The sequence below is a fragment of the Cloeon dipterum genome, chromosome 2 (assembly GCF_949628265.1).
Source record: "Cloeon dipterum chromosome 2, ieCloDipt1.1, whole genome shotgun sequence".
Lineage (NCBI taxonomy): Eukaryota > Metazoa > Arthropoda > Insecta > Ephemeroptera > Baetidae > Cloeon > Cloeon dipterum.
In genome coordinates, this window is record NC_088787.1 from 17,799,570 (window position 1) to 17,826,336 (window position 26,767).

The 26,767-nt window shown below is 42.6% G+C and overlaps 2 protein-coding genes across 30 annotated transcripts; one reads left to right on the top strand and one right to left on the bottom strand.

Moving 5' to 3' along the window:
• Positions 1 to 590: 590 nt before the first annotated feature.
• On the top strand, positions 591 to 3,393 carry LOC135935882 (uncharacterized). The gene is made up of 10 exons (XM_065478468.1): positions 591 to 749; positions 1,316 to 1,390; positions 1,440 to 1,487; positions 1,538 to 1,596; positions 1,649 to 1,798; positions 1,941 to 2,307; positions 2,364 to 2,391; positions 2,450 to 2,517; positions 2,798 to 2,900; positions 3,038 to 3,393. The coding sequence occupies exons 1-10, from the start codon at positions 657 to 659 to the stop codon at positions 3,271 to 3,273; spliced, it is 1,227 nt and encodes a 408-aa protein (XP_065334540.1). The 5' UTR covers positions 591 to 656; the 3' UTR covers positions 3,274 to 3,393.
• Tm1 (tropomyosin 1) lies at positions 3,352 to 25,059 on the bottom strand. Of its 29 annotated transcripts, none has more exons than XM_065478492.1 (10): positions 24,894 to 25,059; positions 22,399 to 22,537; positions 22,212 to 22,337; positions 11,873 to 12,006; positions 11,193 to 11,310; positions 9,669 to 9,739; positions 9,499 to 9,574; positions 8,897 to 8,959; positions 7,806 to 7,875; positions 3,352 to 4,541 (listed from the first exon to the last, which is right to left on the bottom strand). In XM_065478492.1, the coding sequence occupies exons 2-10, from the start codon at positions 22,510 to 22,512 to the stop codon at positions 4,459 to 4,461; spliced, it is 855 nt and encodes a 284-aa protein (XP_065334564.1). In that variant the 5' UTR covers positions 22,513 to 22,537; positions 24,894 to 25,059; the 3' UTR covers positions 3,352 to 4,458. The 29 variants fall into 29 exon arrangements, 28 of the variants coding, with proteins under 28 accessions (XP_065334564.1, XP_065334559.1, XP_065334555.1 ...); XM_065478487.1 differs by lacking the exons at positions 8,897 to 8,959; positions 9,669 to 9,739; positions 11,193 to 11,310 and adding exons at positions 9,209 to 9,271; positions 10,139 to 10,209; positions 10,853 to 10,970 and having other exon boundaries at positions 24,894 to 25,051; XM_065478486.1 differs by lacking the exons at positions 3,352 to 4,541; positions 8,897 to 8,959; positions 9,669 to 9,739; positions 11,193 to 11,310 and adding exons at positions 4,812 to 5,067; positions 9,209 to 9,271; positions 10,139 to 10,209; positions 10,853 to 10,970 and having other exon boundaries at positions 24,894 to 25,051.
• Between the last annotated feature and the right edge of the window lie 1,708 nt (positions 25,060 to 26,767).

The window sequence follows — 26,767 nt, forward strand, 5'->3', positions numbered from 1 at the left end:
AATTCTTTGATAATCTATCTTATTACTATAATTAAAGTCTGTTTGGTGGGATTAACTTTTTCAATTTATTCCTTTGAAAATTGTTTTAAATGGGTTCTTCTGATGAAATGCCTCCAGCTGTACTGCCACTCAATTCATTGAAAGTCTTCAGATTTCAATCTATAAAGGCTAGTGCGCTCGGAAAAAGAACTAGCGGGCTAATGGTGGCCAAGAGCGAACCGCGGCGATGACTGGAGTGCCGGAGATTCGACTTCAAAAACCACAACAACTGTTTTGGTGTTTTCGCATTTTTGTACGCGAGCTCCGGAGGAAAAGGAAGGATGCTTTTTGGTGATTACGCAATCTGCTTGCCTCAAAAGAATCAAACCAAAAGCGACACAACTCCTAGAAACTTCATTACATAAGCAAAGTGGAAATTGACTCATCAATGGAATAAAGAGAACCAACCACACAGGCACAACTCTGTGAGGAGAACTTTGGACTCATGAGAAGGCCAGAGCATTAATGCAAACAACACGCTACTGAACGGTCGAAGGTTATCGTGACTGTGCGCGGTCAACAACGAACGAGATAATTTGATCTCGTTATAGAGGCGCATAAGCGTGTGAGTGAAAGACGAGTTAGATTCGATTTCGTTTAGTTTGTGAGGACACATCATGAGGAAAGGAGCGTTCCTGATTCTTCTACTGCTGGGCATCTCCCAAATGGCCCACTGCACAGCAAAGGGCCGACAACACAGACATTTCAGGGTGAGTGGGTCTTTTTGTATTTTTATATCCTATTTAATTCTCTTACTCTCTCTGTGATAAAAATACATCTTAATTTAGGTTCAGTGTTTAATTGCAGTGTCAAATAATTTTATTTATGAACCCTTTATATCTACATATTTATAAAAATTGTATCATGCGTTTTGTTTGTTTGAATAGAACTGCCTAGAAATGGATTGCAAGATAGTTTACGTTAATCAAATGAGTAATGCTGACCTTTCTCTTTTTGAGCTATTTAAAACCAATATACAAACTTTATTTTGTTTTGCAGCATTTCTTTAAGTACGTAGTTTAATGATTATTTTCATTATACGTTATCATCTTCTTTAATGATGAGATTGATGAGTTCATAAGCCTATAAAGAATTCGTGTTTCTCAAGAGGCGTCATTTTTCCTAATATACAGAGCAATATTTAATGGATCACGAGAACGGAACTGAACTTTTTTCAAACCCCACTGCCTTTTGAAGTTATTTAACAAACAACTAGCATTATAGAAATAGGCATTCAATGATTGTAATATAATTAAAATTACTTTTTTGTGTTAAGGAAGATGAGGAAGAAATGGATCCTGAAATCAAATCAGCCGCGTCATTAAGCCACGCTATGCTCCAACAGCTAACAGTACGTTTTTTTGGTCTGATTTTCATTTTAAACTGACAAATAATTTTAGGATGCAGTGCGAACACTTTTGCCTATCAAGGACCAGATTGCAAGCCAGGTATATAGACCACTTTGTAACATTTTCCATGTCATGCCCTTATTTTCCAGCAAGAAAAAATCGATGCGATCTACAATTTGTCTCTTGAAACTAAAACTTACATCGAAAGGTAAAGAATCAGTCAGTTTTAAATTTAGAGCAATAACAACTTTTGAGATCAGTGTGAAGAAAAATGAGAGCGAGAGGGACGAAATGAGATCGGAAATTTCACGCATGGCCAGAAAAGTGACGTCCGTAGATACTGAGTGCAACGAATCTTTGGAGTATTGCAGAAATAATACAAAGAACGCCTTGTCTGAGCTGCGCTTCAGGTGGGTTCACTAAACTCTCTCTATATATAGTGTTGATCTGTTGATACAAAATAAAACAACTCTGTTTGGAGGTCAAATATACAAAAGATACGTCTTTTGAAAAAAGTAGGAAGTAAAAATGCAATATAATAAACAAAAACAGGTGTGACTCGGAGGTTGAGACGGTCGAGCGGAAGTGGAAGGACAAAATGCAGCAGTTCACCCTGCAGCAGGGTGGCCAGATGAGCAATATACAGCAGGGGTGCGAGGTGCAGGCCGTGCAGCTGCAGACGCAGTGCTTCACCAAAATGATGGACCTTAGCTCTGAAGCGGACAAGACGATTGCGGCGCTCAAGGGAGAGAAGGATAAGCTTGAGGAGCAAATCGAGGAACTGAAAGCAAAGCTCGCCAGGTGCATCCCTGACAAAACTGACTTTGAATACAGAGGAAACGTGGCCAAGTCGGCCAAAGGACTCGAGCTTGACAAACAGCCCAAGCCCACGGGTCCATCTGATAAGCCTGAATGCGAGGTTTGATGGTTTTATAAGTGACGTGAATAAGAGATTTACAGAATACTATATTTTAGGGTTTTCTCGAGCAATCTGCGCCTGTTTGTGAGTTAAATTGATTTTTAAATTGTGAATTTGGTAATTGAGAATTTGATTTTGTTAGCTCCCAGTATTTCTGAAACCGGTATGAACGTTGGAAATAACAAGCAGTACATTATAGGCGATCGAAAAGTGAGTTGAATTCTTCTAAAAATTGTCATATATATTTTTTATATATATATATATATATATATATATATATATATATATATATATATATATATATATATATATATATACTTTCTCAACTTTGAGCAAGTAAACGAATTAAGATTATGCAATCTGTGTGACTGAAAAATCAAGCGGGTTGCATACATTTCCCTGACTTAAGGGGTAACGCGTTGTTTAAAAAAAGCAATTCGCTTGATACGTGCGTCACATGTACAGTACGAAAACATTTCTGTCGCATTAGGTGTCGTGGCGAGAAGCCAATGAAATCTGCAGGTCGAAGGGAATGTGGCTGCTGACTCAGGAGACTGAGAGGGACAAGCACCTGCTGAATGTCCACGTTCAAAGTATGTTTAAAAAATGTGCTTTTAAATTCTCTTTGGGACTGATCATCCAGATAAATATCCATCCCCATTTTGCAAGGACAAATGCTACGAAACCTTGCATAGAAATGATAGAATATAATTTAATGACGGTTTGGCAGAAATAATCGGCACGCAACCGGCCTCCTTCTGGATGTCGGCGCGCAAGGAGGAGGGTGAGACGTGGTTCATGTGGACGTGCTACTCAACCAGCCAGCGTCCCTGGCGCCACACCCAGAATCCCAAGACAGATGAGAGATGCGCGCACGTCACCTACCAGAGGGGCGGAAAGGGAGTCTGGGCTGACGACAGCTGTGACGCCACCCACAGGTACATCTGTCAGAAGATGGTCTACTGATTATGATTTCTATGTGCAAGGTCCTGTTTTAGAATATTAAATCCTATTGTGTTAATGACTGGTAAGAAAAAAACATGATTGTTTTGTGAATATCAGAAATAAAATTTATTTGATGACTTACTCAGCTCACATTCAATTTTAATCAAAATTTGAAAGCTTATTATGATTAATTTAAGTGTTATGAAGGCAATCTGTTAATCAAACGGTTGACGCAATAGAATTTGTAAGTTAAAAATAATGTGTAACTTTAATATATAAAAAAGCCTTTGAAAGAATCCACCCAAACCATCGAGAGCTAGCTCCATTATTACAATCATCTTAATTTAAATTTTTGGAAAATCATTTTTGGTATTTTTACACACTTTGCGTCAAGCAAATAAACTTTTACACCCTAACTGGCCTTATTGGACTGCTGAAATAATAATTCATTTTATCAGGCCGCCATCACAATCCACTTTGAATTATAATTTTCATATTAATTGCGTTACCATTCCATAATTATTATATGTGCGAGTGCTTCAAATAAAACCGAGGAAAATTTCTAGTGTCATGAAGGAAGCTTAAAAATTACTTTGTTCTCACATCATTAAAACATGTTGAATGCGCGTGGGATAAAAAAGGCCATTAAGTGTTCAATCAATCGCAGCTGCTCCAAAATAATGCAATCGTCAGCATTGTTTATATCTGTGGTCACCTAAATGCGTATCTATAGGTCGCGTTTTCTTTATCAAATAATGAAAGATGACATATTACTATACGCTTTTGCACGTAGCGTTGATGCCATTTCTGACTTGACCAATTCATTTATTCGCACGCCACTCGTGCAATAATAAAAATTATTAGATTAAAAGAAATGGCACCAGCACAAATAGGCTACAGAGATGAAGCCACAAACGCTAGTCCCTAAATTTCGAAGTTTTAAATTTGAACGGCAGAAATCGCTTTCCTCTTTCCGTGCGTCCGTTTCAATCCTCCTCCTGCTTCAGGAACGAAACGTCGAAAGCGGTCAAAATCACGTCGAGAGAAAATGCAGGCGCAGCAGAGATCCTCCTCAGGGCTTGTCCAAATTATTAGTAGCGCTGGCTGCATGGTTAGTGAGTGGCGAAGTTGTGTTGGCGTGAGTGTTAGTAGATAGGTAGTATTCTAGCTTAGCAGAAGGGGTCGGTTGGTGGTCGATGGTGGCTGTTAGTAACCCGCAATGTCTGTGAACGTTTTGTCCATTTCGTCTGCGATCGCCTTGTATTTCTCCCTCTCGCTAACCAAGTCATCTGCAAGAGCGGCCTTGATTAGTCACAGGGTTAGTTACATGAATGACATGAACGGTTAAGGGTTAGCGGGATGGGGAATAAAATGAACGAATAATGGACGGCGGACTGACACATATTTCACGATCAAGGTTCCGACGGAAACATTTCGTTGAAATGGTATTTCTAGCACAGTTAGAATTGGTTCACTAAGGGTCGTTTGACACGAGAAGCGCTCTACATGTATACCGACACACATAGTAAAATGCGAGAGTAAATAAAAATACCGGTGAATAGAGTGGTTTGGTGTTGTTGTATTTTGACGCTGGAGTGGGAAGCCATCATGATTGAGTTTCGTCGATTAATCATAATTTTAACATAATAAATATCTGTGAGAAAAAAACGAAATAATAGTGAAGTTTGGCAAACAGATGCGAGGTGTCATGTGCATTTCGCCAAGTGTCTGCTTAGTAACCGGTGAGTTCTGAGAAGGTCTGGTCGAGGTCGTCGCAAATGTACTTGTATTTCTCCTTCTCGTGAACCAACTCATCTGCAAGGAAAGGGACAGAAAGAAGGCGTTTAGCCACCACGCAGAAGATTGATGTGACCCACGCAGAGCAGAGTAGAAAATCCTCCCGCGTTTGTGTCCAGTGATGGTTTAATACTGAAGCTAGCGTTACAGGCAAGCAGTTTTTTTTTATCGATGACAACATGAACAAAATCGTTTCCAAAGCGTAAAATAATGGTTTGACAAGAAATAAGCGGCGACAGATTTCCAAAGCCAATCAGTATAAGCAAGAAAGACAGAAAGAAAGAGAAGGCAAAAGAAAGAAAAGCAAGTGGCGATTAATTATTTTAATTGTTTGTATTGTGTACACAAGTTGATAGTTGTTGGTTGATTATGTACATTTTGATTAAAAACATCAAAATAAATTAAAAAATTTGGTTTGCTCCATTTCTCTGACACTTGTTTTGCGAATTATCGAAAGGAAGTAGTATCATTATAAAGATAGTTGCTGGCGATAATAGAATATTGGATGATGTCGCTGGAAAATCAGGCAGGTGGCCCAGCAGATTACCAGCCGTACAACTCCTGGAAGGCGCAGTCCAAGTCGTCTCCAATGCCCTTGTATTTCTCCTTCTCAATGACAAGTTCATCTGCAAGGTTCAAAAATTGTTAGCAACGTTTGCTCAGCCCTCGGGACAACCCGCCTGTCGTCTGTCGTGTCTCTTTAATTTCCTAATTTTCGTTTTGAGAAAACTTCCTTGGATGAGCGTTACAAGGTGGGGTCTGGGGCGATTCATGGGCAGTGAGCATGCTCTGGGTATAAGTGCTACGATGAGGGGGTGATGACACACTTCAGGGAGGGTCTCAAAAAACGACAACGCAAATTCCGCTTATGAACTGGTAGAAATTTGCTCTTTTGAAATCAAACTCATGCTTGCAAAGAAACTACGCAAAAATAATACAACATGCATGCAGCGATTCAACACAAATGTAAGAAATCAAATAAAAATATGGTGTGTTAGCGTGTGAAAATATTTTATTGGAAATCGTCTTGAACTACATTTTGTTTGTTAAATAATTACCTCATTATAATAATAATAATGGTGTGGAAAATTGAACTTCCGTAGAAACAATTACATGACAAAATTATGTTCATGACTTGAATTATCAGATTGGAAAAAAAGAATCGAACTGGGAGCGAACACGAATTATTACACCCTTCTTAGAAAAATGCACATATAATACAGGATATTGTTATTTTAACTGCTAGTAGTACATAGTTTTTAGTGTGCCGATTTCGAATGATATTAATTATTATTCATAATGTAACGGAAAATCAAAAATCAACTATAACAGCTAAGCATTTCTTAAAAATAAATAATTTTTTGAAAAAAATTTACTCATCGCAATTCAAAATACACCATGCTTTGCAATAAAAATATCACATCATGCTACAACAAAAACTGATAATTTTCATGATTGTTTACTCAAACATCAGAGTGATTTTAGTATTCATACTAATAAATCATACAAAAATACTTTGAAATAATCATATTACACTACATAAGCGCACCACAGTTCCGAGTTGAATATATTATACAAAGAGCCACTTGAATCATAACCCCTTTGATTGGCACTGCTAGGATAAATCCAGGAATGTTGAAGAGCAAAATTGATCCCGAAGGGAATGTGCGAGACTGAAAAACTACTGAACTGAATATTCCAGTGCGGAGAATACAAGAAAGGAACTCTGGCTTGCTTATGATCATCTGATGGCATTGCATGTACGAAATTCTGCAATTTCTCTCGGTGATGGTCGAGGGAGTTCAGGGACAGAATGGGCCACACAATAAACACCATTTAATTATTTTCAAATAGGTTGATTGATTTGTGTGTGCCGCTGTGTGTTCGTATGTGTGTGAGTAAGAGAGAGGGGTGGTTGGATGGATGAGGGTGTTCTACATGTTCTGAATGTCATGCAAAGTCGCCTCCATCTCCTCCTGCAGAAGCTTGTTGCGCTCTCTCTCGCTAAGTAGATCATCTGCAAAGAGACACCATATGGGTTCAACTAGAGGGCTCGCAGCGAGCGACCTTGCATAAGGGGTCAGCCGAGGGCTGCACTGATTGACGATGATGGTGAGGGCGATGGGAAGAATGGGGGTTCGGGGCAATGATCTAAATTTACAGAGGTTATGGAGGGGAGAAGAGTTATTTTTGGGGCGTGTTCCGTAACCTGTGTCAGATGATGTAGAGGAAAGATTACAAGAAGGCAGTTCTCTTCAGATAAACGGATATCAAAATCCATTATTTTGCAAATCTTACTACTTTCAAATCAGGGTATTAATAGAACAACACCAAACGAATCAATGCAACACGAACTATAATTTGTTAATGAAAACCACACGCTTGGTTAGGCTGGACTGAAGAGTTAATACAATTATGACGGAAGTTTAAATTGTCCGAAAAATTACTTTGTTGAACGAACGGACGACGGAAATTAATAAAATTAAAAGAAAAATCAGACAGCACCAAAGAAAATGTCTTTTAAGGCCATTCAGTTATGGCAGCGCTTTTTTAATTATGTATGTCCCACCACAGTTATTACTCTGCTTCTGTGCGTTTCCCTGAACCTTAATAGAGAACCCAAGAGAAAGAAAGAACGTTAAGAGGTGACAATTTCTGACCACAGAAACCAAGAAGTGTTGTCTCTGCGAGGAAAAATTGCCAAAAGATAACCAAATTCTGTGATGACTGATATATCAAGGAGTTTAAATGCGAACCTTCGAGCCTGTCAACCTCCTTCTGCAGTTTCTGCACAGAACGCTCAGCGAACTCAGCACGAGCCTCAGCCTGCAAAGTAAAGAGACATTTTAATAAACAAGCATTAAGCGCTAAGTTGAAACTTTCTGCCACGCAATACAACTAGCTAACTTTCAAATTTGCAATATCGAAACACATGTTAAAAATGTACAGATGAGATTAGAAAAATATTTGTCCTACTTAAAAGAACAACCAAAAAATAAAAGAACTTATTTATATGAAGTTATTTTAAAAAAACATTTTAATAATTTAAATTCCAGTCAGGAATTCATTCCATAAATTGCCTTCCAGATAAAATTGCAATTCAATTTTTTCATAAAAAAACTGGGGTTTCATTCAAGACTGGATATTAAGATCATCTGGAACATTTTTGGGTGGCAGAAAATTTCTTGGTTCATGTTGAGGGAAAGTAATAATTTTTTAGGTGTGGATTAAGGGAGAGTGTAAGGCATCTAGTCTGAACACGGCACAAACTGTAGTTTAGTTTATTATTCTGTATTGCAAACATCAAAATCACGAGTGTTACAAAGTTATTGTTACCAGACAACACCGAGGGTGGTATACTTGCACTTGATCTGCGCCAAAGTGAGATTGAATTTGACTGTCGGGTGGCTTTCATAAAGTAGAGTGTGCTTTTCATTTGTAAAGTGCTCGGAAGCGGTAGACAGGTGACAGAATAAAGTAAAAACAAGTGAATGCTCTGAGCTGCTAAACACGCAAAGCTCTAGTTCGAGTACAGACGGTATCGCGCCCAAAGTTACTTACATTCCGTAAGTTAATGGTCATTGTAGCGATTCGGTCTTCGCACATGACTTTTGTAGCCGAAGCCTGTATGCAACAGTTTGCAAAAATTGGCATGCATTAGATAAATCGAGTTCGGACATGCATTAACTTTAAGAATAAAATACATTCGCCAAGGTTCAAAAGACCGCTACGTCCGCCACCCTGTCAAGAGTAAAAGTGAATTTTCTGAAAGAGAAGCTTGATGCCATGTACACCCTTGTTGCTCTTTATTGCTCTCCACGTGGGCAACGGCCAGCATGAAAATTACCTCTTTCAAAGAAGCGGCCAGCGTTTTGATGGACTCCTCAAAGTTTTCCTCTCTCTGTGTGGCCTAGAACATCGTTTTTATGTGCAAAATCACACGACAAACAGACAAGCAGGTGGGTTATTCAAAAAATGTACAGCTCTCAGCCGCAGTGAGTTGTGTTTGCTGATTATGATACACGATATTAAAAGACTCAAAAACTCAGTGTTAATCGTCAGGGGGGTAATGGGAGGGCAGAAACGCAGCTTAGTAAAAACTCATAAAGGCGAAATAATAAACGGGGGCTCATGCCACGTTGAGAGGCTATTACGCTACCTCCTTTAGCCTGGTGTTCAAGAGCTTGATTTGCTGTTTGTATTCTTCCTCGCGCTGGTTGGCCTAATGCATTGCAATGAAGAACGTAAATAATTTTGTTTTTTTCCACTGACAATGGGGTTTAGGGAGAATCTGAATCTAGCAACTACCGTTGTTTAATCAAATGTGTTCAATTGTTGAAGTGAGAAATTTCGCTGGATGAAAATTGAGAATTTGCTGTGAATGTAGAATTGTTTTTATATCCACTATGGGCGTCTCGTTTCATGAAAGCAACAAGGATGGATGCGTACCTTCTCTTCAGAAACCTCAAGAGACTTCAGGTTGTTACCGACGACGCGCAGCTCCTCCTCAAGCTCCACAATCTTGCTGCAAAGAGAGACAAAATTTTAGTGAAATGAATATTTTTTTCAAATGGGACACCAAGTGGTTACGCATGCTTTTGGGAAGTTAAGACACTTACAGCTCGCCGTGTTCGGCCTTTTCTTCTGCTCTCTCCAAGTCCTGCTCCATCATGACGAGTTTGCGAGCCACCTGTCATGCAACACGAGGTTGGGATTAGTTAGTGCACCCAAAACAAAACACATGGTAAATAATTATATCTGCTCGCCAGCTGCTCTAGGTTTATTCCACAGGTTTTACGAAAATCAACTCTCACCAGTCGTTTGGTTTTAATGTGAAATCGCAAAGAAGTCTTTTTTAAGGTAAAATTCAAATATTAATGACATGAACTTGCTCAAAACAGCAATCGTTAATTTGGAAGACAACAGACTTCTTTGCAGGCAAAATATACACAACACACACTTCAAACGTCTAAAATGTTAAGGAAAACAGCCTGCAAGTAGTGTTAATCAAATCAGTAAATTGGGTTGGGCATTATGATACACAGGGAGCGTTGAACACGTCATGCTGCCACACAGGGTTGATGCTTACGACTCGCCGGTGTCGGCACGCTCCTCTGCTCTCTCCAGGTCAGCCTCAACCATGGCCAACTTACGGGCCACCTGCAATTGAGCCCTGCATTAGCACCGGTCGAAAAAAAAATTAGCGGTGTTATTAGTTGCAACAACAATTCTAGGGAGATGTTATTGCAGTAGCATGCTCTGTAAAGCTTTCTAGATGATTTTTTTCATTTCATTTCATATGACGTCATTTACTCTTCATGTACTTCTTGCGGCAGTGATGATTAGTAAAGGAAAATAATTGGTTCTTTATAGCAAAATAGAAATTTTATTTAACACGTTTATTTAGAACATGCATCACACAAGAAAGCTAATCTAGAAACAGGAAATATTATTGAGACATACAATCCGCATTCGAATCTAGAGTAGTTTAACCAAGATAACAATATTATATAAATTCGTAACTCTTTCACTCTAACCATTATCTTTACAGATACATATCAAGCACCGCAAAACGAATCTAATTCATCTGTTACGAAAAAAACTAAATCTATCTCAGGAAGCTCGTTTTAATTGCTTCTCTCTTTTCCAGCTGGCCAAGCAGATTGCACACGGTGCCAAGAAAAGAAACCGTGGTGCGGATGAGCTCCGCGTTTCTTTCGTGTTGTTAGTCGGAAGAAAACACACATGAGCGCGCAATTCAAGCAGGGTCTGCGAGTCAGTCTGGGGGCGAAGCCGCCATCACCTCATCGTATTTCTTGTCAGCCTCCTCAGCAAGGAAGCGGGCCTCCTTCAGCTGGTTCTCCAGGGCGTCCATGCGCTCTTCATCAGCCAAGCTCCTGTTCTCAAGGACTTTGCGCATACTGTGGACACATTCAATCGAGTAAAGCACCTCCACCCAATGAGAAAACACGACAGTAAACAAATACCCTCAAGAGAGAAAAAATGGATTAGAGTGATCTGCTCTCTGTTGATTTTCTGCACCTAGAAGGCCCAGAGTTTTGTCCCAATCGGGGAGAAAACTTTGGGCCACGTGGGAGGAATTAGGATCAGTGAGTGGTTCGCCGGCGAGCGCCGTTCCTTACCTCTTCATACTTCTTATCGGCCTCCTCGGCAATTAATTTCGCCTGAGCTAATTGACTTTCAAGGATCGCCACCCTGTCGTCTTCCATATTTGTTCTATTTTCAAGAGCCTTGCGTATCCTATAAACAATTTATAATTTGCTTTCAATCGTCACACACCTAATCAGGGAGGGGCCATAAAATCCGTAATCTTCAGGCTTTAATAAACTCCAATTTTGAGCCAATATTTGAAACAGGCAAAGATTTAAAACTATCAGCTCTGAAGATTTTCACGCGTCTTTGCGAGGGATGGGTTAATGGCCTAGTTAGTTGTAAATCCAAACTGAACTTAATTTTATATAAGAGTATAGTTTATATATTTTGGATCAGCATCGGGACTTTTGCGCGGTTGTGACGTATGAGAGAGTTAATGTGTTATTCTCGCGCGCGCATCGAGACCGAGGTTGGCAGGTCGCACAAAGCACGTTTTTATTGGCGGCAGATCGCCAGGCAGACTGGAAGTAATCGAATGCAGAAGGATCGACGTCCTCTCGAGTGTGAAACTACAAATCGGCGGCATGTCGAGCATGATAATATGCCATTGCAAGTTCTCAGAAGCGAAAATTTTGAGCGATGATGCGAATGCGACGAGCCAACTTTCGAAGTCGAGCCACGGGCGAGCGGGGGGGCGCTTGGAAATTACCGCTCGGACTCGTCGGCGGCCTGAGAAGCCTCGGCGAGCTTCTGAGTGGCGGTCGAGAGACGCTCCTCAGAGCGCTCCAGGTCTTCCTCCAACAGCTGGATACGGCGGTTGAGGGCAGCAACCTCACCTTCAGCCTGCAAAACGATCAGACGAAAACTCAGCACCGGCAGGACAACCTAGAGAGCGACAAATATGGCACCAGCACCACCCACATCCTTCGACTGGCTGAAGCTTTCATTGGTACAAAGTACAAAGCGAGCGTGTCGTGTCAAGGAGAGAAATTTTATTACTCAATAAAGGATTCCAAAAAAATGTATCAGCTCCGGCAGATTTTATATTTTATTCTAAGCTCTTATTGTCTCTATAATAAATCGCACCGAATAAAAAAATCAAATATTTTTTTCTAGAAAAAAAGTCTATCTTAAAGCCAACCAAATAAACGTGACGGTTTTTGGTTTGCGAGTAGGTTCGTCCATACAGCAGACCAGCGATCGGCTTTACGACCTTTGCGACCATCCTTCTCTCCAATTTTGCCGTTATCGCCGGCTCCTCGCTGGCAGCACCTTAATTGCGTCATCAATGCGTGGGTTTGTTCGTTCGCCGCGGAGAACGGAGAAGGAAAAAACGTGTCTGTGTGTGCAAATCCCAGTTGATCATCTGACACGGCGATTAGAATTGGAGCCGGCGGGAGTAAGAGCGCGAGGCCGGATCATCGAGCGAGATGATGTCAGAATCAAATAACGCTTATCACTGAGATCATGAGCAGCTCTACGAATTATTTTACGCTATGTAAATATAAAGATACTCAATTCGATTTTCACGGATCCCAAGGACTTTTCCTTCGGACGAATGTTACTCAATATTTATGCATACAAAATTGCTTTGTTAACCACGTCGGTAAGAAAATTGCCGATCGTATGGGAACTTTTGCTGCGGTTGCATGAGCGAGCCATTCAATCCTTGTAACGCCAATTATTTTTATGCCGAGCAAGCGGCTGAGCAAACATTATGGTATAACAGCCGTCTGTTAGGTTGCCCAATCGACAAAGCAACCCTAGCGATGCTCTTTCAATGTAATTAAGTTTCAAGTTTAATATTCTTCAAGACCGATAAAAAATAAAAAGGGCATAGGGATTGGCGATTATTTCCCCTTGAATTTTAATAACTTTAGTTTGAAAGCAAGCGATCTCCTGGCGCAAATCTGTAGATTGGCAGCCATATTGGAATTAGCTGAGAGGAGTCGAAACAAAGAAAAGGGCTTCTATGCGTTGCCGGCTATCTATCTAGGGCGGAAGGAATTCGATAGCGATGCGCGCTGCAGCGACGTCCTTGAGCGGCATTTAATTCGGAATATGGAGCAAAACGCGGAGCGGATTCTCCGAGCGAGCGAAAGTTATCCGCTGAGAACGGGAGCCGCGGGAATGCGCAGCGCAGAGGGACTGGCACATGAATATCTGGTTGCATGAGGTGTGGTTCGCTCAGCGGCTTAATCACACGTAAACACACATACACAGGTCAGATAAGCGGCCTCCCTCTTTTCATTATCTGCCTACGGTGTGGCAGAATGTTGGAAAGAACTGAGAATAGCTCCGGTGGCAATATTCATTTCAACTGCTCCTGGCTTTTGGTGATAAAACTATAAGCTCATATATCAAGAAACGTCTATTAATGTGTTGAACTAGCTTTCCTTATATATTTTTTGCTGCTTTTCAAATGCAAATAAATTTGTAATTTCGGAATTTGGATCTATTAATTGGACCTCAAACGGGTCCTTTAATTATCAACCGAGCTGAGCAATTGACTGTCCATCACGGCATGTACTCCGAATTCCAGATGGCGCCGTCTGAATGTGCTTGCGGGCAGTTTGCGGTGCGCTTCAGCCCGCTGGACGTTGCTGACCGATTGACTTCCTTCCGGCTGAGCGGAAGGGGCGAGTCTGCCGTTCGTTCACTTGTTACGCGAACAAAAACGACATACAAAAAAGTCATCCTCCCAGCAGCTAAACACACAGACGAATTCAAATTTGGTTCCCACGCACCGTAGAATTAATTCGGTCCGGAGACACGCCCATCTCTTTTAGCTACTTCATCCCCGTTTTTTTCTTTTCCCCGAGCCGCGAGTTCAATGAATTTTAAATGAAGGACTTTTCACTCAGGTGCTGTTTTTTCCTTCAGAAAAGAAAAGCTGAGTCACACTTGTGAATAGCGGTAGAAAAAAGATGCAAATGACGAGAAGCGGCTGTTACGAAAATGTTTTGGAAATGAATAATATCTAGCGCTAATTGTCTGGGCGATTCTCGAAACTTCATTCTTGTGTAGATTTGAATAACACAAAATACGACTTACTCGGTGAAATTCGGTTTCACGCGTTCTATTTGCCAGATGCTGGAAATTATAGAGCAGCTCGCAACACGTGTGGCGATTTAATGATAATTTTACAGTTCCCAACAAGCTCTGAAACGTACAATTACGGCCAGAAAATCATCTTTCAGCCCAAATCTGCTTAAAAAATATAACATTATAATCAGCAGAGGAAAATATCACGCAAAAAATACAAGTGGATATCCTCTTGTGATAACCTCACAATCGTGACCACCGTGAACAATTAAATTGAAAAAAATATATTATATCCATTTCCTTCCAAGCAAAAATAGAGAATCTTGAAGGATGCGACAGTGTCGGGTGGAGAAAACGCCTTGACGCGAGCTCCACAAGAAACAATTGAGAACAAAGACTGTAATTAAGTGAACCCACTCAACGGCCGGATTGGCAAATTAATTTTGATTACAATGACTGTGAGCAGGCTAGACGTTGCGGGGATTGTCGTTGTGAGGCACACATCATAAATAATTTCTGAACAGGTGAATGGACTGGTGGACTGGCAACGACACTTAAGTAAAGTCATACAGGGAAAGATAGATTAAAAAAAACAAAGTAGTTAACGCTATCAGAGTAAAAATATATCAAAATTCCATTTACTAGGCTAGAGTGGAGAGAACGAAAACGAAATCAATTTAGAAATTAGAAATTAAACTGTTTGTTTTTTCGGGTTTGAGCACGAAATTTTATCTTGATGAAAATGCATCAGTGCTTGCTCGCTTGGAATTTGAATAAAAGAGAAATCAGCCGGATGATGTGAAGAAAAAGGTGTCATACAAAAGAGTGATGAGGCGTCAGAGCGTCTCATCACTAGACTTTTGTCAGCCCTGCAAAGGTGCACGGACTTTGTCACTTATGAGAGCGAATGGGCGATTGTTGGGAGTCAGCATCCATTGTGTTGCGGCCCAACAATCAATTCGCATGCCAAACTGGCGAAGGCGGCGACCCTCCAGGGCGGTCTTTAAAATCAATCGAGCAGGCGTGTGCACATGAGAAGGCAGCAGGTAAAAATACGGCGGTGAACGGGGTCAGTGCGAAGTCAAACAAGTCTCATTTATGCCTATTATGGTCTCGTGTGTGCGAGACGCGAGAGCGAACGCCTCTCGTGCCGCGGTGCCGGTACAAACATCTCCCAAGAAATCACTCGTTTACAACGTTATTTGCATTTGGAACTGCGAAAAAATCAGTCGTTTGTCTCGGTGATATAACAATTAAACGCGCCACTGACCCAAATTGCATTGTTTCGAGTGAAAGTATAATAAAACCTGAGGTCAGCCGCCTCGTTTAGCGCCAAATTCGGGCGACAATTAGCGCAGATTGCCGCAATTTACGGCGAGACGCATCTTCCCTGAAAGTGAAGCTGAGCTACTGGAGACTTAGTTCGCAGAATTTGTCATTAGCTGCCAAAATTTGAATGCAAGTTTTCCGCAAAAGCCAAAAGAGAAACAATTAGTATAAATGAAAACACTCAACTGTTTTCATTTAATTAATTGGTTTTACCGGCTGCAGTTCAATGCTTAATTAACATTTATTTTTTAGTTTTGACTTTTCAAACGAATCGATATCTCAATTTTGGATTGGATTACATAACACAATTGCGTGTGGCCATTAGGAGGAAAGTTCGAAAGTTTCAATGCGTCAAATCAAATCTAAAAAAAATCAACCTGGACCTGGCTCTAAATTCCCGAAAATTTCAAATCAACCGTGGCGCCATTTGGTGGCACAGATTTCGGTCCAAGTCGCATCTTTGCCCCCGAAGTGAGGCTGCGAGCATCTGGAACTGCCGTTTGACTTTCACTCCCGCGCACACAATGCCGGTTAGTTAGTGAGGCAACGCGGTGCTCATTTGGCGCAGCTGACCCCGGAATTGATCCATTATTCGCTCTCTCTCACTTGCATGTCAACAAATAATGCCGCGGCAAAGACGACTAATTGCATGCACTCCGATCCACAGCTCCTTTTACGGGCTAAAATTCCAGGTAAAGGCACTTTAATTTCCTGCATATGTGCAGTCGACAGATGGAAAAAAAGAGAGGCCAGACTTTCGCAAAGCGCTCGTGGAATTAATTTTCGTCTCTTTGGCAAGACCAATAAAAAACAAACGACGTTGCTATTTTGGTAGCACCGTCTTTCTCTTTACAGTCTTTATGGAAAAATGATGCAAATTCGAATTCGTAACTGCAGCCGAATAAGGCGTAAAATTAAGACAATTTCGAACTGTGTTCACTTACGAGATTCAGAATTTTGAAATTTTAAAAAAGAAAATGAGCTGATAAGATAAAACAACAACCGATTTTTTTAAATGTAAATTTAACAGTTTGAGTTTCTTCTTAAAATGCTAACATATAAAATGACAGACACAATTATTGGTGGTCTAATAATGCAGCTTTGTCAGATAAAAAGTGCAGTTGTTCTGTTTCAAGATAGACAAAAATGAGAGTTCAATAAACTAGGAATAGTTAGACTTCAGATTTTCTAATGTCTGTAAAAATAACAAATTAACTAGTAGTGATTTAAAAATAATTATATTATTTACTGATTTGGTGCTCCTTCAGAAAAACTATTTAGTCGAGCCAGAAAAAACATTATTTGTCGAAAAATTAATGGCACTCCCATTAGCCCTCATTAAGAGAGGGTCACGCCCCTGTTTGGACTTTCCTTCATTATCACGGCTTATCAATAAAAATAACAGCCAGGTCTACCCTGACTTGACTGGGTCATTCTTTATGAAATTTTTATGTATACGCAAATTTTTGGGCTTGTTGCTGGCGAGCTTGCTTAGTTAGTCACTCTCTCAGGGACCAGGGAGTGAGCAAGCGAGTCTACTTGTTTTTTGCCAGCTGAAAAATGGGTGGGGCTATTACCCGAGTAGAATTACTATCAAGCAGCCAAAAGTCACTGCTGGCACGCCAAATCAGGCAATTTTCGAATAGAAACCTCCGAATCTGTATCTCAGGTCGACCACCTGATAATAAGAAAAGGTGCTGCTTTCGAGGGCGATTTTAAAATAATTTTAGCAACCCCCCAGTCCTCTTCCCGACGCTCGTTTAACTAACCGCAAACGTTCAAAGACGAAACTTCTGAAATGAAAGTGCGTGAAAATGCGAACCGAGAAACACGAAAGGGCGTTTCCGCGGTTTAGGGCCGAATTTTGGGCTCCGCACCGCAGTGCAACTCAAACATTTCCGACCCGATGATGTCACGAGCGAGGAATTTGCCGGCTTATGAATGCCCGTGCGGAGCAACCTGCCAAAGTGGCAGGCCCGCGACAGGTGTAGCCGGCCCGCAGCGGTCCCGGTCGGCCCCCGGGGCCATCGGCCGGCCCGAAATAAAGCAGGTGGTGAGGAAAAAGACAAAAAAATTGGCTTACTTCCTCGCGCCGCATAACTTCGACCTGCAACTTTTTGTGGTATTCCTCGCACTCGTCTTTGTATTTCTCCATCTCCTCTTTGGTCTGTCGCATTTTCTTCTTTAACACGTCCAAGAGCGTGCCCTGCTGCATATTGGCCGTCATTTTGCCGACTGCTTTCGACACTGACTGGTCAGGAATACGTCCGAAATTAATTTGAGCTACGGAAAACCGACACAGACTAATGCAACTCGTCGCACCAACTCAACCACCGACTAGTGTGAATGTGTATCTGCGGCGCGAGAGACCAAGATGGACGACTGCACTAGCTCGTGTATTCATCCGCGCTTCCACTCCCACCACATCAAGTAGTTCCCTTGGTTTTTCCAAATTCCAGCCAGTTTAGAGCTTTTTAATAGGCAAGCAGGGCAATGGGCTCTTATTTTTTCCATTGGATATCTCCAATATCAGCGAGGACCGTGTTAAAGTGCGACTCGATACCAATCAACAAATTTTTAAATTTCAGGAATTTTACTTATGGCGCGATCGTATTGGAGGTGATTTGATCCCTCATATTTCACTATTAAGGTCGAAATTTAAAAAAATTGGTCCGTTTTGAGTCAAATATTTCAGATCGTATTTCTGTTAACGTTTTGCTTGAAATTGCTAATTGTCTGGTTCAAATTTCGGGTTTCTAATTTTTATAAATGAATTAAACCGATCAAATAAACGCAATAATTAAAAACAGAAATAGACGAACATCCGCAACTTTCTAAAAAAAATGTGTCTCCAACATAAAATGCGTCAGAAAACAAAAAAAAAGGATATTATTGCTCTCCCCACACGTTGGCTAAGTAAGAGAGGGAGGCCATAATACAAACACTCATGTGTGTGCCCTGTATGAAATACACGACGGCGAACAAGATACAGACAATTCGCCATGCTATGATACACACACGCGATATACGTACGTATATACGAATTAATACACACATGACATGCGGCATCGAGCAACCTTCTCTTATAAGGAACGGGCCCGATCGGATGGAGAACAGGTTATATGCGCGCGCGGTGCCCCGGCCGCTATAATATGCCATATTCAGTCAATTGTGTATCATAGCATGAGAACAACAATCATAATTGAAAGACAAGAGCAGCAAGCACACACGCTCTGAAAGCAGTTTATATACGAAAGGAAAAAGAACGAGAAAGATGGTGATGAGGCCTGATTAGTGTGCATGATGGATGTATACGTGAACGTGAACTCGCGCGCGCATTCATGCCTTGTGAATCATGACGGCAGCCATTGAGAATTCGAGTTTTATGGAAAGTGAAGGTAAAATAATATCAATTTTAGAGGAAAAATTGGGACAAGATTTTTAATTCTAATCTAGAAAGCAACAATCTAAAATTAGAGTGGAGACGGAGACTTCTCAACGGTTTTAACGAGTTAATGCCGCCCGAATGCATATGTTTTTAAAAGATAAACTTAATGAGAGGTTAAAAATAGGTGTTCAGTAACGAACAAATAATGTCTTTCTCAGCTCTTTCCAGCCTTGAGGCATTTATGTTGCAACCCTCTAACTTCGACCCTTAAAGTCCCCTGTTGCACATGACGTGTGCCACCCCCCGAGAAATGCATGAATGGGAAGCCGCACACGGCACAGCCGAGTGAGCGCCGAGGCAGCGGACTTCAGGCTCCCTCTGCCGGCCGCATTGCAATGAATGGGCGCCGACGAGCGGCGAGAAAACCAACACTACACCCCTTTCACCGGCGTGTTTGTCACCGCGAGTGTCGATTTTCATCCACGATTGAGGTTAATTATCATGCTAGTGAAATGGATATTTGAACCCGAGTGTGTGCACATGCATGCGGTGCAATAAGCAGGGTGTGAATCCGATCTGCTCTCTCGGCACGCTAAAAATAAAAAATTCGCTCATTCGCATGACCAGAGTCACGGGGCCGTTTATCAGTTCGGCATTCATAGCAGACGTGAGAATTAGTGCTGCAAGCAACGCAGCAGAGGCAGTGTACATGGCTTAGCGTTGGAGCGGAGAATAGAACGGATTCTCGGCGCGGCATGGATGAGCACCAAAGAGGCAGCCACGCCTGATAGCAGCGAATTAAAGGACATGACGTCACTCATGCACGGCCGGCTATAAAACCCATGCTGACTCCTCCTTTGAGCTGGGTCACGTGTACCCACGAAAAGTGAGGCTTGTGCGAAATCGGAATGAAACACAAACATGCAATCTGGAGCACTTGAGGGGCATATTATGAAAGCGGTAATCCAAATATGTATTTTTGAATAGACCGAGCGGCCTAAGCTTCAGCACCACTTGCTTGCGAGAGGAAAGGATTTCAATACAATGGAATTATGAAAGAAACGGCTTTTCGGGTGGACTGGTTTACGTGAGAACCGCTTTCCTTTCGCAAGATTTGGTTAGAAACCGAATCGAAAAAGTGGGGAAAAACTCGATACGCGTGACCTGCACGGTCGGCATACTAACCCTCTTCAATTGAGTGTTCATTATATTATGCAATTCGTTCTTAATGATATTAAACTTCATCATGGAGTCGGAACTGAACATGGAGGAGCCGAAAGCAAAACCGGGGTAGTCGGCGCATCGTCTTTGTCGGCGGCGGATTTCGCGCTCGGCGATCACTTCGGTGCATTCACTGGGGCAGCGCAGGCGCGCCAGTTCCTGGGTCTCAGGGTCGTCCTCGGCACCATCGGGGGACCGCGAGATCAGCTGATCGGAGGTCACCACGCCGCTGCCCCTGCGGGACGGCGTACGGCGGTTGCGGGTGGCGTTGTCGTCGGTGCCGCCGGCGCCGCGCAGCTTCTCCAGCAGCTGGAGGCTCTTGGGACGGTCGCGGAGGCGCGACAGAATGGTCGCGGCCGCCGAGTGCGGGTCATCGGAATGGGGCGGCCGAGCATCTGGGCCGTGGGCCGGTTCTGCCATGGCGCTGTCCGTCGCCTCACCGGGCTGTTCCCGCCGAAACGGACGCTTCGGCGGGCCCTGACGACTCGAATTCGGCGCACTCCACTTCGCTGACACGCACGGTCCCCTGCTGCTGGTATGTTGTTGGTGCGAGTGTGTGTGTGTGTGTGTTTTCTTGGTCACCAAACCGCGACGCCACCACGCGGATGTCGTGCAAGAATTAACACTGGTGCACCGCCGGCCCGCGAGACCATCGCGAGCGGCGCAATAACGCCGTGGCTCCCTCTCTCGTGTTCGCCATCAAGACGGTGCTCGACCGCGGCTCCGGTGTGTGCCCTTCGCGATGAGGGAAAATCCAGACGGCGGGCCAGATGGAGCGGCGGCACACTCGCGCGCCAAGCGAGCTGCCTAAATTTAAACCACGGATAATAAAACAATTCGAGGGTACCTGCGTGTCCGGCTAATTACCGCTGATAATTTTCTGATAGTTCGAGTGTGTGAGTGCACAGCACAGCACCGCGCGGTCTCTCGCGAGCGCAATCAAGTGCACGGAGGAACGTGTTGCGCTGCGTATCGGATGGCGCTCACTCCATATTTGGCCGCTGGTCCACGCCCGGGGTATTTTTAGCCCGCTCCCTCTCGGCGGCTCAGCCGCTGCTTGCCGAGCGAGTCGCTTGGATTCAAGACGCACTCTGCCCTCGCCGCGTCGAATCATCATTTGAATAGCCCTTAACATCGGAATTTCCCCTTGTAAGGGGCTGCATGTTGTGGCGGCTCAAAAGCGGAATGAATATTATTTAGACAAGAGGAAGCCAACGTTTTCTCCCCTCCCCATCCCTGTCGGCTTAATGAATCAGAGCTTCAAATAAGGGAAGAAGAAATTTTGACAGGCTATCCACTGTACGTGGAAATGAAAGATGGCCTGTCTCTCGTTGCAATTCGCAATATAAAATTGTAAAAAACGGAGCCAAGTGTTAATTTGATTTCTCCATATGCGGGGAATAAAGCACGTTCTTGTTTGTGGTCTCTCCACAACTTGTCGTCACTCAATCTCTTCAAATTTATGAGCAGCATGATATTCAGTTTCCAAGGCAGCGCATGGAATAAGAAAGTGTTTGTATGCTAATGTTTGCCTTTATGCCGAGAATCTGGCGTCGAGACCGCTGACATCATCATTTACAAATTGCTGCTGGTCCGCGCGAGGTATTTCAGTAAAAATAAAGTCGGGAGAGAAACGGCGCAATATTTATGCGAGATCAGCACGTAGGGAAGGCTGCGAGATCGTGTTCGTGGCCAATTGTGGCAATCGCCGTTTTTATCTTGTTTGCACAAATTTCGAGATAAACTCTGTGCTTTATCGCGCAGGTGGCGATTACGGCATCACCGGCCGTGGCGAGAATTAGACTCTCGCGTGCAATGCGATATTATTGTTATTAACGATGCTCGCGCGCAGGGACTATGGTGCGAGACAACAAAGCATTTGTACGTATGCACATATATGCAGCGCGTGCAACAAAAATAGCAGTCAACCTCTTTGGCTGCTGCACCTGACGATAAAACGCTCGCAGGTCAATTTTCAATCTCCTTCTTGACAATGAGCCATACAACCCAACCCACGACAAGTGCTGGTGCCAAATCTATAATGCGGAATGCCAAGGGTACTCACGTTCTGGAGAGCCTTGTTCTTCTCCTCCAGCTTGGCGTTGACCTGCATCAGACCTTCCTGGGTCTGATCGAGCTCGTTTTCAATGCTCTGGATCTTCTTCTGCAGGGCGCGGGCCTCCTCCTCAGCCTGCAAGACGGATCATATGTTTTAGTTTTTAATTTTGGCAAGTAAAAAGGCTAGGTTGTACCTTCTCGGCGCGGAGGTTGGCGTCGCGGGCCTGCTGCTCGCTCTGCAAGGCACGCTCCATCGCGTTGTCCTTGTCGAGCTTCATCGCTTGCATTTTCTTCTTGATCGCGTCCATTGTGGTTTGTTTTTGTTACCTGGCTCTGAAATTTAGAAACGCAACGTTAGCAAAGAGTTTGCAAAAGTGTCTAGTGCATAGCAAGAAAGAAGAGATTTGCCAGTGGTTAGTCGAAATAGTCGAGCTCTGAAGGTATGCAACCAGCTGAATTCACGTGTAGCGCGGAATGCATAACTTATCCGAGCTCCAGCAGGGAGGGCAGGCGCTTTTCAGAAATTTACAAACAGCACTTTTTAAATTTTTGTTTACTTTTGAAAGTGACGCCCGCATACGACCCCCCACTACGGATCTATTTTTAAACATAGTCTCAGAGAATGCAACCCTTCATATCTCCAGTGCTGCGTCTTTTGTTTCCCGTCCAAACAAGACGTTTAAGGATCTTTCAGGCTCTCACTAAACGTCAAAGTGAGGCAGAAAAAACGGTCACATCCTCCTTCGCATTCCACAATCCTCCCACCGCCAGCGGCATGCATTCTAGTGAGAGCCGTTCATGACAATTATTTATTCAGTGCGCCAGATCTTGACCGAGCGATAATTGAGAGTTCCAGAGAATTCTGGTCCCCGTAAAAGAGAAAACCGTGCCGAACTGTCAACGGCCAGGTGCTGATAATTTATGCGTGCAGGCGGACTGACCAAGGCGGTCCATAGGTGAAATATGCCGAACAAATTCATAATAAAATACGGTCAGGGACGAAGCAAGGTTGCTCTCGGACGCAACGCGCCAAGCAGTCGCGTTATGCGGAACCGACTTCGACAGACGCCAGCAATTTTCGGTATTGCGTTGGCCTTTCCGCGAGATTTACGGTTTCTTTCGTGCCGATTTTGCGTGCGGTTTGATTTTATTTCTACCAGTGGTCCAAAACAGCAAGCGAAGAATTGCAGCAGCTGCACTAGCGATGCGAATCCAAACCGCGAGTTTATTGCGGCTTTCTCACGTACATGTATTGTATATCACAACGGAGAGATAAGATGAGCCAAGCACAACAAGGGGTCGCGAGTGTCAAAATTTTGTCAAGTTGAAGGGAACGATTGCGCTGCGTTTTCTAAACTGATTATTCATTAAGAAATCAACTTAAAAGCAAGAGAAAATTGTGCAACATCTGCGAAACATGCGAGATTTAAAAACCGGACTTTTTTCGTTGCCAGAGAAGGTCATCTTTACAGCTGTCAGGTTGTTTCGCCTTTTGCAAAATGAGACTCAACATTTTTCCGTATAAAGTTTTTAAGAGCTCTTCTCAGTTTGTACAGTCATAGTCAAAAAATCCGTTTTCATTCGCTTTTCCTGCACGCTGCGTGTGTGAGTAAGAAAATCGCCACGATTCACACACACTCCCTCAGCTCTCGTTCTATTTTGAATCGGGTGCGTGACGTCAGTGCGAGGAGCGCCGACGGTGTGCTCAACTGCATCACCTCTGAAGGAATTCCACTGCAAGGCAAGGGGACATTGCCGCAAAAAAATGCAGCCTGACCGAGCGGTTGATACTGTCTCCTCCACCTGAGGGAAACCAGTTTGCAAAACGATTGAATATAGCGGCGGCAGCGTTGGACGGAGAAGTCGAGATCGAGCGAGCGAAACAACGTCGTCCCGAGTAAATTATCAAGCGACGAAACGAACAAACGCGTTGAATATATTTTCGGCTCTAGCCAACTAAGGGACGGACGGACATAACGCAACCCTGACACACATTATTGGGTTACCAAGAGTGTCGGCACCCAATTGAATGCAAAGTGCTCACTTTCGGGAAAAGTCGAAAGAGACGTTAGATTGAAATTATTTGTTTACTGGAATAATACGCGCGGCTAATGAGAATATAACGATATAACAATTAGTGTTTAAAAAACAATAAACAAATAAATTACTTTTCTAATTTACGTGTATCTCCTAATTTCCCAAAGCACAAATGAAAATACATCGTTATAGGAAACTCGAGTGGCTGTGACACCGAGAGTAATCCAATCTGGGAAGAGTGTGACACGCTTGAATGGAAATTAAATTAATTGGAAACCAGCTCGGTAGGTTTCAGGTTTAATTAAATTAAAAATTGATATGCGAGGATGGGAATTAAGTGCTCTCGTCTAAATTTAGATCCACTCTGGTGTTGGAAAATTTGTCACGAGTATTCAGCGTGCACAAAATCACAATTAGAGCCGTCAACGTCGTTAGTTGCAGTCCAAAGGTTCTCCCAAAATCGGTCGCACTGTACCGTAAAAAAGCGTGAAGCAATCGGATTTTCAGTTGGAAAAAAGCACTGCGAATTCTCAAGTCGACGCACGCACTGCGGACAATATTTGTCACGCGGCTGGTTCACTGGCAAATCGCACTTCCAGGCAGAAAAGAGGATAGAAATGTGGTTAGTGATATAGCAGAATGGTCGGTTTACCTGCAGAAAACGTGAATGTGCACGGGGCGGGGAGCTGCCGCTGTGTGTTTCGAGTCTGTCGCGAGTAGCAGACTAATGTAAGTCAGTGGCCAAAGCAGCGGCAGCGCGCTAGCTCTCCTCCACCTCTTTAAAAAAAGACGTTCGACTCCCTCCTAGATGTTGGTGCGCTCTCTCGAATATTATGAATAATATTGTTTGGTAACGCGCGCGGCACTTCACATATAATGCCACTGCTTGGGTGCATCCACTTTATCCGCTTTGATGCCCACCGTGTGCACGCGGGAGGGGTTTTATTTATTGCACCACGCACAATGCGCGACTCCTAATCACAGAGGGCAGACAGACAGTGGTTTGATGGAATGCTCATCTGATTCTCGAGGATAAACAATACTGCAGGTTCCATTATTCATAGCATAATTCATAAAATATCAAATCTTTCCAAGATAATAAAAAAGCTTTTAACTCGAACAACAACCTACTTAATTTATAATAAACGATTGTGTGAGCGGTCTGTGATTATATCCAAACAAATATGTTATTCAACCATATTAAATATAATGACAAAAGTAATTAAAAATATTCATTTAGTCAAATCTAATTAAACATATTATAATTTCTAGAAGGAAAATGCAAATAATATATCTCTGGTTATTTCACTATTAAATTTTGCTTGTGATTCACGGTACTAGCAAGTTATAGCGGTATAGCAAAGAGATCAAATGTAAGAAAAAAGCTGCAGAAGACAGATTAACATTTACATTTGAAACACACATATCATTCAACTAAATTCAGTGTGAACTTAACTCAGAATTGTTTTAAATTAGCAAAACATACGAAGCTTCCCTCGGAATTAACGGAGGCTATAAGCGTTTGACGCCTCCAATTGCATCTACGTCTTTATGACAGTTAGAAAGGGTCTCATTCTCTCATAGCATTGCTAGTGCTCAATTAAAACAATTATTAAGCGTAATGGTCTAGCATGATTTGCATAAAGCGCTGCCAGTCATCATCTCATCCATCACTGGAGCTAAACGTGCAGCAGCCGCGCGTCTTTTACGTTAATAATAAATAATTACACACATTGTGCGCATGCAAACAAACTTTCTACTCGCTTTTATACCAACACATTCGAGATTAAACTTTCGATCAACGAACGATTCACTTTGCTGGCTTTGAATTTTTTTACCCGCACTCGGTGATCAGTGAGACGGAGACTGAAATAATTGTGAGAGGGCGAAACACAGCGCTAAACAGGCGTCGCCCGAAATAATTATGGTCCACTGACTCCAAATAAAATGTTGGCTGAATTCTAATGCGAATGTACACACAGCGTTGGCCTCGATAAATTTGGGGGCTTTTCAAAGCACCAACAATAGAAATAAAATAAATTTCCAATTATTGAGTCACAGATTAAGCTCATTTAGAGCGCTGTTTAATTCAAAATATAATTATTTAAAAGACTGTTTTTAATGCTCTTAAAATGACGCCAAAGACAAAGTAAGATTCACGTTTCTAACGTTACCGCATCTAGAGGTTAAGAGAACCTCGTGTCTAGTGAGAACAATAAATTAATTGCCGTCCTCGTTTCTTCAAAGAGAAATAAAAATTGCAAGCACAGCGAAAAACGGCGTGCGCAAGCACAAGATATAACAGTTCACGTTTTCCTGTTTGCTTATCTGGAATGTGACATCAAACTCAAGTTCAAAGAATGGTGACAAATGCCTTTTCACGTCAGTTTTCCATCCTTTACCTTAATCGGAGGATGTGAAGAGACAAACAGCAGCATCGGAGATAACGAAATCGTTGGCCAACATTGATTTTGGCTTTACGAGAAGGATTTGGCAATAACCTTAATACTTTCATTCTCTTCTGGT

Coding starts and splice junctions, on each gene's coding strand:
- Tm1 (XM_065478483.1), bottom strand. CDS start 20,566: ATGGCAGAACCGGCCCACGGCCCAGATGCTCGGCCGCCCCATTCCGAT. Junction 12,007..20,110: donor TGAACACTCAATTGAAGAGG/GTTAGTATGCCG, acceptor ATCGTTTTGCAG/GCTGAAGGTGAGGTTGCTGC. Junction 4,542..7,805: donor GGAGGTTGACAGGCTCGAAG/GTTCGCATTTAA, acceptor CCGCTCTTGCAG/ATGACTTGGTTAGCGAGAGG.
- LOC135935882 (XM_065478468.1), top strand. CDS start 657: ATGAGGAAAGGAGCGTTCCTGATTCTTCTACTGCTGGGCATCTCCCAA. Junction 1,488..1,537: donor AGGACCAGATTGCAAGCCAG/GTATATAGACCA, acceptor CTTATTTTCCAG/CAAGAAAAAATCGATGCGAT. Junction 2,518..2,797: donor ACATTATAGGCGATCGAAAA/GTGAGTTGAATT, acceptor CTGTCGCATTAG/GTGTCGTGGCGAGAAGCCAA.